This window comes from Taudactylus pleione, unplaced genomic scaffold (genome assembly GCF_031769625.1).
Source record: "Taudactylus pleione unplaced genomic scaffold, aTauple2 ptg000154l, whole genome shotgun sequence".
Lineage (NCBI taxonomy): Eukaryota > Metazoa > Chordata > Amphibia > Anura > Myobatrachidae > Taudactylus > Taudactylus pleione.
Window position 1 is genome coordinate 16,741,596 of NW_028284556.1, and position 12,172 is coordinate 16,753,767.

The 12,172-nt window shown below is 41.1% G+C and overlaps 1 protein-coding gene across 2 annotated transcripts in view; it reads left to right on the forward strand.

Moving 5' to 3' along the window:
* SYNE1 (spectrin repeat containing nuclear envelope protein 1) overlaps window positions 1–10,320 on the forward strand; it is a 546,802-nt gene extending 536,482 nt beyond the window's left edge. For both annotated transcript variants that reach the window (XM_088474380.1, XM_088474381.1), the window contains one exon: window positions 9,387–10,320. In XM_088474380.1, coding sequence (XP_088330506.1) covers window positions 9,387–9,627 — 241 coding nt within the window. In that variant the 3' untranslated portion in view covers window positions 9,628–10,320. The remainder of the gene's footprint in view (window positions 1–9,386) is intronic.
* The last annotated feature ends 1,852 nt before the right edge of the window (window positions 10,321–12,172 follow it).

A 12,172-nucleotide genomic window follows, 5' to 3' on the forward strand; every position in this document is an offset into this window, starting at 1 on the left:
TCGTGCTGCGCGCTCCCGCGGATTCGTAAATCGCATCCCTAGATCTTCCCACAGGTTCCTATGATCTGGGATGCGATGTACGATTCCATTCAGATGGTGGAGGGGGGAGCCGGCATATCGTGCGGTCAGTGGGGACCACACAATTGTCAGCGGGGACAGCATGATCTGTCTGCTGATGGATCTGCAGTCGCCCTACGCGGTGCATCGCATGCAGTTCTGTTGCAAAATTATGCAAAGGTCTGCGTTCGCAATGTCGCAGCAGCACAACATAAAGATGTCCACTTCCCTTTACTCACATCCACAATACCTTGCAAGTCTGTGAAAACATTGGTACCATTGAGTACCATCAGAGCCTCACGCACAATTACAGGTCAGACCTTACCTAGAAATTGCTAAACTTCCTGCATGCAGCTAGAGCTCATGCTGCGTATGCCAACGCTGTGACTAATTTATGCACGCCTCTGTAACGGCGTTGAAATGCACTGGCACGCCTGCGTTTCTCCGACCACCCCCTCGTCACCACCCTCAAACGGTAATTCCTGTTAATCACTCTGCGATGGGTCTGCGTAGTCACTGCGATCGCAGTGGCTGGTTCTCGCATGCACACTGCGATCCATTTGCATGCGCAGAAGGCAACAATCGACCGTGTGCGTGAGTTATTTGCACTTGCGATCATTGGTGAATCAGGCCTTGAGTGCTCAAAATCTGTCTGCATATTTAAAGTGACCCCTTAGTAGTATTGATTTGTGTTTATATTTGCAGTATTAGGGAGCACCTCCTGTATATAAGCACAATGTTGTAGTATGCCTAATGTATGCATAATATGGAATATATAGAGCATACACTTTATCCCATTTTGAGACAGTAACAGTTGTTAAAGATTTATTAAGATGTTTTCTTTATTCATGTAAACTTGGTACCATAGGGGACAGAAATGTCCAACAGTTCTAATAAGACCACTACTTCAGTTTAGTCCTTAGACATGCACTTATGAGGCTGGCATCGCCACCAGCTGAGAGGTTCTAGGCCTCACAGGTGAGTCAATTTTGTGACTGATATTGGAGAGCACAGGATCAATTGTATTTATTAACACGTCAAAAGATTAAATGAAATCTCAAATGGAATATTTAAAAGTAGGCTGCTACCGCAACATGTAAGAAAGTGTTTCCAAGTTGGTCAAGAATCATTTGTAGTCAGGGCAAGGCTATCCGACTCTGATACGCTTGCTGGAACAGGTTTGCAACACTGCGTTTGAGACAGGACAGTGCACTGTGCTTGTGCCCACACTATAACTAGACTTTGGCACTAAATTTGGTGTGGACCTCTACAGGGGACTTCCCTAGCTGTGCGCAATAAATCTTTTGCCATTTTTCTCCAGTATAACTGGATGCATGCTGAAGAAACATGCTGGTATACAGTGGTGAGTTTGTTGTTTACCTTGTTAGCGTATTTTGGTTGATTTCTCCCTTATGTTTTCCATGGCTGGAATAGCCCTGCCATCTAATGGGGCCCATACACGATGAATCACCACGATCCTGCAACCCAGCATCTCTGGATCCATGAAATCCAACATGTTTGGATTTCACTGATTTTCCGATCACGATCACTATACTCTCCATGCTTAGATTATATACTGTCTTTGAAGCTCACAATACTCTCTCGATGTGTAGTTTGACTACTGGTTTTATGGATCGGAATATTCTCTCCTGTTTAGATTGAGTATTGACTTTTGACTCTCCTGTTATGTCAAGATACTCACTTCATGTTACATTGAGTTTTTGGCTTAATGGATCACACGTTTAGTCATCATACTCTCTCTCTGTTTGAATTACTGCCTCACATATTATGTGTAGATTGAGACTTGGCACACATATTATGTCACTATACTCACATTTTTTGTTGCAATACTCTCCATGTTTAGATTGAGTACTGAATTCCTGGCTCATATTCTGTTAGTATTGGCTACAAAGGCTGTGTGAGTGTACTTTTTCGTGCTGACTTCCACAAACTAGTTTATCCTGTCAGAGTACTCTCTCCAATGTGTTAGTTACATGTTCCTGTAATCTGTCATGATTCGGTACTCTCCCTATTTTACTAATTTGAGTACTGCCTTCTAGCTATGGTGTTTTTTTTCCGATTATTATTATGTTGAATCCGATGGGGTGTTTCCTCTGCCCTCATCTGGCATGCAGAAGTGTGTGGTCCAAATGTTGGCATTCAGTCGCACTTTGCAGGGTTCAGTACAGTGCAAGACCAGGCTTTAGGTGGCATTAATAAGGGAAGCCATGACAGTTCTATTGGCATACCGAGTGTGGTTGGGTCAAGACTCTCAGTTGTTTCTTTTCTCAGTGTGACTATGATTCTACAGGTCAGTCAATTGGAATCAGGACTTGGAATCCAGTCTGCATCAATCTACATCAGTTGGAGTGCGAGTACACTGGTTTACTCTTTGAACTTCGACTGTAGCATATATCTCATCCAAAAACGTGGTGCAAAACGTGGCCTGACCTTGGCCTTTTTTTCAGTTTTCGTTCCTCTCTGTGTTCTTTCAGCAAATGTTGGCTACTTATTCTTTTGATTCAGCATATTGCTTCAGGTGCTTTCCACATTCAACTGTCCATGTTTTGTCTGTTGTTCTATGGAGTCCACACTTGGGGCTTGATTCAGAGACAGACGCTCTGAAAGTGCGCTCGCTCTGAATTAGGGCTTTTTTTGTTTTTTTGTCCGGCCTCCTGGCCACTCGCATAGCTGTGGGTGACCACCCACAGCTATTGCGAGCGGCCAGGTTGATGGTCACGATGGTCAAGACCATCGCGACCATCGGGCTTGCGACGAGACTCTTGTGGTAGGGTCTCGTGGCCGCAACCCCCAGAGAGCTTCTGGTTCTAATAGAGGCGGAAGCTCTCCCACTGGCCAGCCACCCCCCCTGCCCGACTACCAAACGGGGCGAGCTGTCAATCACCATCGACAGCTTGCCCCCTTTGGTGCGAGACCCAGAGCGAAGGAGCACCCATCGCTAGCTGGGTCTCGCGAATGCGCACGATGGAGCCGGCTCCATCGTGCGCATACCCAGTGGGCAAACTTGGACCCCGTTGCGAGCGCTCAGTGCTTGCGACCGGTTCTGAATCAGGCCCTTGGTCCTTTCTGCATTGCGCATATGTGCTTTCAAGTTTGTTGACTGTAGGGGCTTTAAGTTCTGCATGTCTTTGCTTGCTACTGCTTTAGTAGGACAAGGCCTGCATTGGCTGCTCTTTCTTGTAAGTCACCATGTCTAATTTTGTTTTTAATAGTTCTATTCTGCATCTTGACCTTCATTCCTTACATGGTTGTAATTTTTGCATTTTTGACCAGGCTGTGGTATCCTGGCCCTAGGGACAGATCTTGTTTGGTGTAGTAATGGCTCTATGTTTCTATTCCATATTGATGGGGTTCGGATCTATGTAAATATCTCTGCTTCTACTCGTAAATAGTTAGTCCTCTGATGCTGATTCACTTGGGAGAGGATGGCTGGCTCAGGGCCGGATTATAGGCAGGGCAACAGGGGCGGTCGTCCTGGGTCCCCCACACATAAGGGGCCCCCACACACTGTCCCCTGCCTCCGGTCACTACTTCTATTGAAAACCGGAGTACAGCATTTAGCTGTCTCCGGTGCGGTACTCCTCGGCAGCTCAGCTGTTTCCTTTCAGCAGCCGCCGAGGAGCTTGATTACAGTCACAGTCTTGTGAGATTAGGATGCAAAATCTTGCGAGACTGTGGCTGATCGGACCAGAGCCCAGGCAAGCAAGGAAGCAGCTACCCAGGGGCCAGGCTGCCTGCAGTGTGTGACAGCGTGAGGCAGAGCTGCTGAGTGGGACTCCAAGGTGTCATGTTACACTGCCTCTGCCGTGGAGCAGAAGAGGAGAGAGCCTGTGTACAAGTAGGTAACTGTGTGTGTATACTGTATACTGTATGCATGTACTGTAGGTAATTGTGTGTATACTGTATATTGTATGCACGTAAGTAATTGTGTGTGTGTGTATACTGTATGCATGTAGGTAATTGTGTGTGTGTGTGTATACTGTATGCATGTAGGTAATTGTGTGTGTGTGTATACTGTCTGCATGTAGGTAATTATGTGTGTGTATACTGTATGCATGTAGGTAATTGTGTGTGTGTGTGTGTGTGTGTATACTGTATGCATGTAGGTAATTGTGTGTGTATGTGTGTGTGTATAATGTATGCATGTAGGTAATTGTGTGTGTGCATACTGTCTGCATGTAGGTAATTGTGTGTGTGTATACTGTCTGCATGTAGGTAATTGTGTGTGTTAACTGTATGCATGTAGGTAATTGTGTGTGTGTGTATACTGTATGCATGTAGGTAATTGTGTGTGTGTGTGTGTGTATACTGTATGCATGTAGGTAATTGTGTGTGTGCATACTATCTGCATGTAGGTAATTGTGTGTGTGTATACTGTATGCATGTAGGTAATTGTGTGTGTGTGTATACTGTATGCATGTAGGTAACTGTGTGTGTGTGTGTATACTGTATGCATGTAGGTAATTGTGTGTGTGTGTGTATACTGTATACATGTAGGTAATTGTGTGTGTGTGTACTGTATGCATGTAGGTAATTGTGTGTATACTGTACGCAGGTAGGTAATTGTGTATGTGTGTATACTGAATGCATGTAGGTAATTGTGTGTGTATACTGTATGCGTGTACTGTGAATATATATGTATATATAAATAATATATATATATAAATAAAATATATTACTTATAGCAAACTATTGCTGTGCTTTCATTTGTTGGTTGTGGAGTGTTGCTGAGTGCCGTCCATTGCCCTGGTCTTGTGTGTGTGTGTGTGTGTGTGTGTGTATACATATATATATATATACATTATGCTTTTTGTTAACATCCGCAAAATATCGCTTCGATAATTTTATTGATAGGGGCCCCACCAAGTTTGTTGCCCAGGGGCCCCCACAGACCTTGATCCGGCCCTGGGCTGGCTACATATCAGTTGGTGGCCTGGTCAATTTTTGCATACCATTTGCTTGTGTTTAGTGCAGGATCCAATGCCTGGTCATATTGTAGCTCACTTTCCAAGCTGGTGCATCTCTTTTCGGCAGCGCAGCATAGCCAGATGGTTTGCATGGACAGTCTGGTCCTCTGTTTCTATTTTTTTTACTGTTGAAGTATTCAGGTTTTTGTATCTGTAAGACCCCAGTGGGATGGAATGTTTTGTGCACTGCTTTCAAAAGTTTCCAAGGTATACCAGTGTCCCCCAGAATAGATGAAAGAGAAAAGAAGAAAAACAAGAATTCATCTGGGGACGCTATGTTCTCTCCCCTTCTTTCACTCTGTTCTGTTCAGTATTTTTGTTGAGTATGTTTCTGGTTTAGTATTTCTCTTCTTTGGACTTACTAGGTTCAACTGCAATCCGATGGGTCTTGTGCCCTAATGGGCTGTAAAGCAACTTAGCTTGAATTTTGTGCCTGGTTCTAGCTTGGCGCCCTGTACACACCAAGGTATACTAGTGACCCCTAGATAGATTTAGAGAAATTTAATACCGGTGAGTACCAAAACTTCAGTCCATGTACTACTTTCCAGTTGGAACCTATTCAGAAGCTCCTTTACTTAATATTTTGGATATTTATGACAAAACATGATTTAGGTAGTTTTATGCATTTGAAAAATGCGGGGCATATCTTTAACCTTAAATTCCATAATTAATGACTGAGAATTAGAAAATGTACCTGTAGATGATGATGTAATAGAATAATTGAATAGTCATCCAAAAAGCCCACTATGTAAAAACTACCACATCTATTGTATGTAACAGTGCAGCATAGTATTGTTCACATAACAGTTGAGTTTGATGATTACAATATTTAATTGTGATGTACAGAAGATACGAAGAATGCCGAATAGTACATTGTAGTAATTGTTTACTGTATTGTAACAAAGGAACTAGCAGAGCTACAGTATTAAATAAAAGCTGCACATATTCTTAACTAATACCCCTTTCACACTGCAATGCTGGGGCGCACCCTGGATTTTGTACACTAGTTCATTCCGGGTGCGATCTGGCTGAGACCCCTCTCAGCCTGCGGCCAGACTCGGCTTATTGCCGGGTTGATGACGTCACTGCTGTCACCTGCCGAGCCGGTGATTGGAGATGAGATCATCTCCAAGTACCAGTTCTTCCTATGCTGTGAATGGGTCTCGGGTTGCATCGTCCTCGGGTTGAACCCATGTTTAACCCTGCTTGTTACCCTGGTTGAAATGCTGGATCGTTACCCCGGTTATATCAACTGGGCCCTTTCACACTACACAATAACCCGGGTTGCTGCGCATTCACGTGACATAACCTGGGTTATTACTGGCAGTGTGAAAGGGGTATAACAGGGCAAGCAGAAGTAGACTGCTAGCGATTAATGTTGTTCATGTTTAGGCTAAATCAGAAAAATAAAATGTACAGTAGAGTAATGTGAGAGATGGAAATCAACATTATCTTTAGGACAATTATTACTATTACTAATATTGTTATTCAACATGATTCATAGCTCTGAGCTTTATGGAAATTGCAATGCATACAAACCACAATGAGATGAGGTGCAATTAGCACAACACCATCCCTATCTCTGTATTTCTAGAAACTGCAAAGAGATGGAGTTTGTACTGTCTTGTATGGTTTGTACTGAAATATTGTACTGAAATATTGTACTGTTTTGTATGGTTTGTCCTTCATCGGATGTAAAGTATGAATTATAATGTATATTACATATCATATGATCAAAGATTTTGACATGAACATGAGTAAAACCATTATATATCTATTCCAATCACCCTGTTATTAGTATGTACCATACGTTATGTATTTTGGTTAGGTAATGACTAACATAAATGTCCATTGACATTTAAAAATATAAATAGTTTTAGTCTCGCTTTTACTGTACTTCCTCAACTTAATTATAAGGCAACCAATTGTATACTGGGTTCTGACCCCCTTACTGTAGTCAGTCTTCATCTCCTACAAGTTTGCTTTGATTATTATCAAATAATTGGAATATTCATACAAGGGCGTAGAGAGCCACACAGGCCCCGGTAAAGAGGGGGCGTGGCCTAATCGCGGGAGGCGTGACCACGCCCCCTTACAAATTGTTTTGCGGCGCCGTGAAGTGGCGGAGAGGGGGCGCTGCAAGCCCCTCAGCCCGGCGCAAAGCCAGAGGGGGGCGCGATCAGTGTGATCGCTTCCCCCTTCAGGCACAGGAGATTGCTGTGGCTGCTGCTTAGCAGCCGCAAGCAATCTCCCACTGCAGCCCGGGTCCGGGTGAACTGTACCCGCCCTCCCCCCCCTCGACGTCCCTGTGTTCATAGGTCAGCCAATCAGATCATCAGCATGCAGGATATTGGGAGTCACTAACCTATCGACTTGTGCGATTGTGTTAGCGAGGACAGGTATGTATGTGACCCAGACAGTATTACAACGGGAGGAGGGCAATGGAGGCAAGAGAGGTGACGTATACATACCTACATTCTCGGAACATGTGACATCATGAAATCACAGAATAGGAGGCAGGGACCAGGGAGCTTGACTGTGGCTCTCCAGGCTGCACAGTGCTATTCCAGGCACCTACCATTTTGAAGGTGAACTGTGGCAGTGATACTGCTGCACCCTCAGCCTTGTGCCCGAGGTGATGGCACCACATGCACATGGTCCAATATGATGTTGGACCGATTAAGAACACAATGTTAATATTGAACAACTCCTAAATGATACAGGTATTTCCTGTCTAGACTGCCATAATATTACTATGTATGTTTGTTTATATATACAGTATATATATATATATATATATATATATATATATATATTCAGACAATATATAGGGTTGAGAATGAGCACCTTCCGTGCTTAAAAGATAATCTTAGTTGTAAGTAAAATAAATAAAAAAGTATACATATGTGTGGTCAAATATAAAATTGTTTCAAATTTGTGCAAAACTTTCAATAAAAATGAGATATATATAATGGAAAATTGTTTATAATGCCTATGTAAACTTGAGGCCAAAGTGCTATGTGTGTTTATTATAGAATTCCAACTACATAAAGTTAAGAAAATCATTCATTTTATGAATAACATATACAGATGTATCCAAATAAAAAATATTTAATTAGATAAAAGACAATACATAAGAACAATTAATTTGATAAAAAAAGCAAAACTACAATACATAGAAAAAATATAAGCAAATGGATAATGTATTGTCTTTTATCTAATTAAATATACATTTTTATTTGGATACACCTGTAGATGTTATTCATTAATTGAATGATTTTCTAAACTTTATGTAGGTATTGCCACTTTTGTGCACTTTGTTGGAATTCTATAATAAGCACACGTAGCACTTTGGCCTCAATAGGTATCAAGCTTACATAGGCATTAGGCACTTTTTTATATTATATATATATCTATTTTTATTGAGGCCAAAGTGCTACGTGTGCACAAATTTGAAACGATTTTATATTTGACCACACATATGTATACTTTTTAATTTATTTTACTTACAACTAAGATTATCTTTTAAGCACAGAAGGCGCTCATTGTCAACCCTATATATTGTCTGAAATTTATTTGGTGCATTGCCAAACGCCACAATCCTGTTGATAGAGCTGACACCCACAAATTCTGGGAAGTACGTTTTACTATTTAAAATTGGGTATAATTACTACCACCAAAACACAAAGTCCATCGGTGTACAGGAACCTACTTGGCGCTGAAATCATCCATAATATCTCTCTCTCTCTCTCTCGCAATTAACTAAATAAGTCTCTGGATATTGTTGTTGTATTGTGATTAAAGCAATGGTTTCTGATTCAGTGCAAGATTTCAACAAGGTGCTCAAGGTATTTCTAATTATCTTTGAACAATTTACTGTATAGTAAACCGATTAAAGTAATATTTTTGTTCCAATGCTTTTCATTATACATTTGACTTTCCACAATATTTAAAAAAGAAAAATACACATGAGCATAACACTTAGAAGAAGACTCAACAAATGTAATAACATTTTATATTGTAAAGTCATTATGTATGGGTTTAAGTTACACAATCTCGGGATCATATGGTGGCAAGAAATGTTAAATTATGTAATAATTATTCAGTGCCACTTAATCAAAGAATACAGCTATGTCTTCCATGCTAAAAGATCACACGCATAGCAATGAATGTACTATTCCACAGATATGCCAATAATGAAATAGAACTACAGTATATTGACAGTTTTTATGAGGCTTTATATGGTCAAGGCACCAGAAAACATGCTGAAAATAAGTCTGAAAATGATATATGGTTGTATTTGTTGTTACTTTAGGCTCATTTCTCAACTTCATTTATCAGGTCCAAAGAAGATGGCTCAGGTTCCTACCATTCTGAAGCCAACTTGGCTGAAAGACACCAATCTTTTTTTCTCCGAGTTCTCCGAGCTGCGTTTCCACTTCAACTTCTACTGCTGCTGTTAATTGGTCTTGCCTGCCTTGTACCAATGACTGAAGAAGACTACAGTTGTACTCTGTCCAATAATTTTGCACGGTCCTTCCACCCAATGCTCCGATACACCAATGGGCCACCACCTATATAACAATGCTGATTGACAGAGCTCACTCAGAAATTTGTATGAGCTTTTGCCAGACTTTAATTGCACTTATTATAACAACTTTCGTTCCCTGTATAGCCATTGAACATTAATCAGTTATGAGAGCTATGCTATATTGGTTACACTATGCTGTGTTCCACAGTTAACAAAGTAAGGTACCTTTTAAAGCTCTACTTAAAACGTGATTTGACAATTACCCACAAATCATTTGATCTGTTCCTGAAAACTATGCATAGCCAAGTTTCACATTTGTGTCATCTCATTTATAATATCTAACAAACTGGTAGCTAATTCCCAATGAGAGCATTATCAGTATTTCACAAAGAGTTTGCAATTATGATGCTATTTTAGATGCTTGTAATATAACATTTTAAAGAACTTATATGGCAAATATTTTTTTACTTTTCTCTGTGGCATTTTTTTGTTTAGGGGCTTTCTGTGTGGGGATTTTGTGTGGGAAGCATGAATTAACTGTAAACTCTGCTTTAAGTATGGAAGATGTACAAATGGAAAGCACTTTTTTAAGCTCTGTAACTGGATGTAAGAAATGAAATCATGATCTAAAAATAGAACAATCTATAAAATGTCAAGAGAAAATATTATTTATGTATGTACAGTTTGCTAAGCTGAGTTTTGTTTGTATTGATTTCTTCCAATTATAGATATTGTAAAAGAGAACGGTGGTTTGTGTGTTTTTTAACTGGTAAAAATATAGTGTTTTGGGCAGCATCCAATTTACATTCCTGGTATTAAAATACAGCATGTTTTTCTTCTTTAAACCAATCACATATTTGGGTATAATTATCAGCATGATTAAAGTTAGCAGATGATAAATATGTTGAATTTATACATTGATTCGGGCTGAATGAATAATGTTTCCAAATGCTTATAAATACAGGCTAGCTTGTCTAATTATAAATGTGGTCCTTCTCAATAGCTCAATTTCAGGACGTCAACTTGGATCCATTTGGATTAGTCTCTGGATGAAGATTACTGCAAGCAATTAATTTAAAATAAATGAGGTCTGATGGCACAAAAGTGTTAAAGTGAGTCTGATATCATATAAGGGGCACCTGAAAGGGTGTGATGACATATAAGGGGAATGTGACGGAGTGTGATGAAATAAAAGAGGTTTGAAGAGGAGTGTGGTGGCATTTAAGGAACTTGCAGAAGGGTATGATGGCATATAAAGGGCATATGAAGGAGTGTGATGGCATATAAAGGGCATGTGGAAAAAACTGATGGCATATAAAGGACAAGTGGAGGGGCCTGATGGCAAAAAAAGGAGCATGTGAAGGAGTTTGATGGCATAAAAGAGGCATATAAATGGGTTTGAGATATATACAGATGTGTCTTCATACACCTAGCATCTATTCACCATACAGCATGAGATGCCCGACGCAAGTGAGGCGCTCTGAGAAGATACACAGGAATTAATTTTAAATACATACAGATGAAGCACAATGGAACTTGGCATGAGCAAAAGCTGTATACAGATGTGTCCTCATACTGTACACCTATCATTTCTTCTTCAGGTTCCATAGGGATCCACAGGGTTGCCATGGGGATAATGTGGTTGGAGTCATCAAGGCACCCAACAGTTAAGCTTTCAGCTCCCAGGATGCCTCTGGACCTCCTCCACATATACCCCGCCCCCGACCACAGGCATTCACTTGTTCGTTTGGTGCGGCAGAATTCAGATGCACTGTTGTAACAGGGGACTACTCTGGCAGTCCTAAGCTTTTATTCATTAATTTTTTTCTATGTTTTTGAGTTAACAGTGCTGAGCATCTGAATTAAGACACATGCACTGCTACGTTGCCTATTCTGTCAGCATCTTCTCTTAAGGATTCTACAGTTAGGAAAATGTAAACATGTCTTAAGGCAATATTTTTATCATCTGGAGCTGTTACTCGTCCAGCTATTGCTGGGGCTTGGGTAGCCAAAGCGATTGAAGAATGGACAGGGGCATTGGAGGATTCTCTACCAGATGCTACCAGAAAACAGCTCACATATATCTACCACATACGGGAAGCAGCCTCCTATTTGGGAGGAGCTGCAATAGATGTGGGACTCTTAGCTTCTAAAGCATCAGCAGCCTCAGTGGTGGCTCATAGAGTCCTTTGGTTAAGGTCCTGGAAAGCTGATACAGGGTCAAAGAAGGCCCTGGAATCCTTACCTTTCTATGGAAATATACTTTTTGGGGCAGGGTTAGATAAGATAATAGCTACTCTGGCAGTTTCAAAATCTGCAGGTCTGCCATTTACGGCTACATTAAAGTTAGGCAGTTTTTTTTTCAGTCCCTTCATCCCCAGGGATGAGCAAAGGAACAGTCTTCTTCTAGGCAGACAAACTAAGAGTCTGGGCCTTCCAGATGTCCAGCTTCTAAGCCAGACAACAAACCTTCTGCCTGATGGGGTGGGCCTCCTCCTGTGGGATCCCAGGGTGGGAGACCGACTTCTTCAATTTGCGGATTTCTGGTATCAAACAACAACAGATGCCTGTGTCCAAGAAGTAGTCTCTCAGGGGT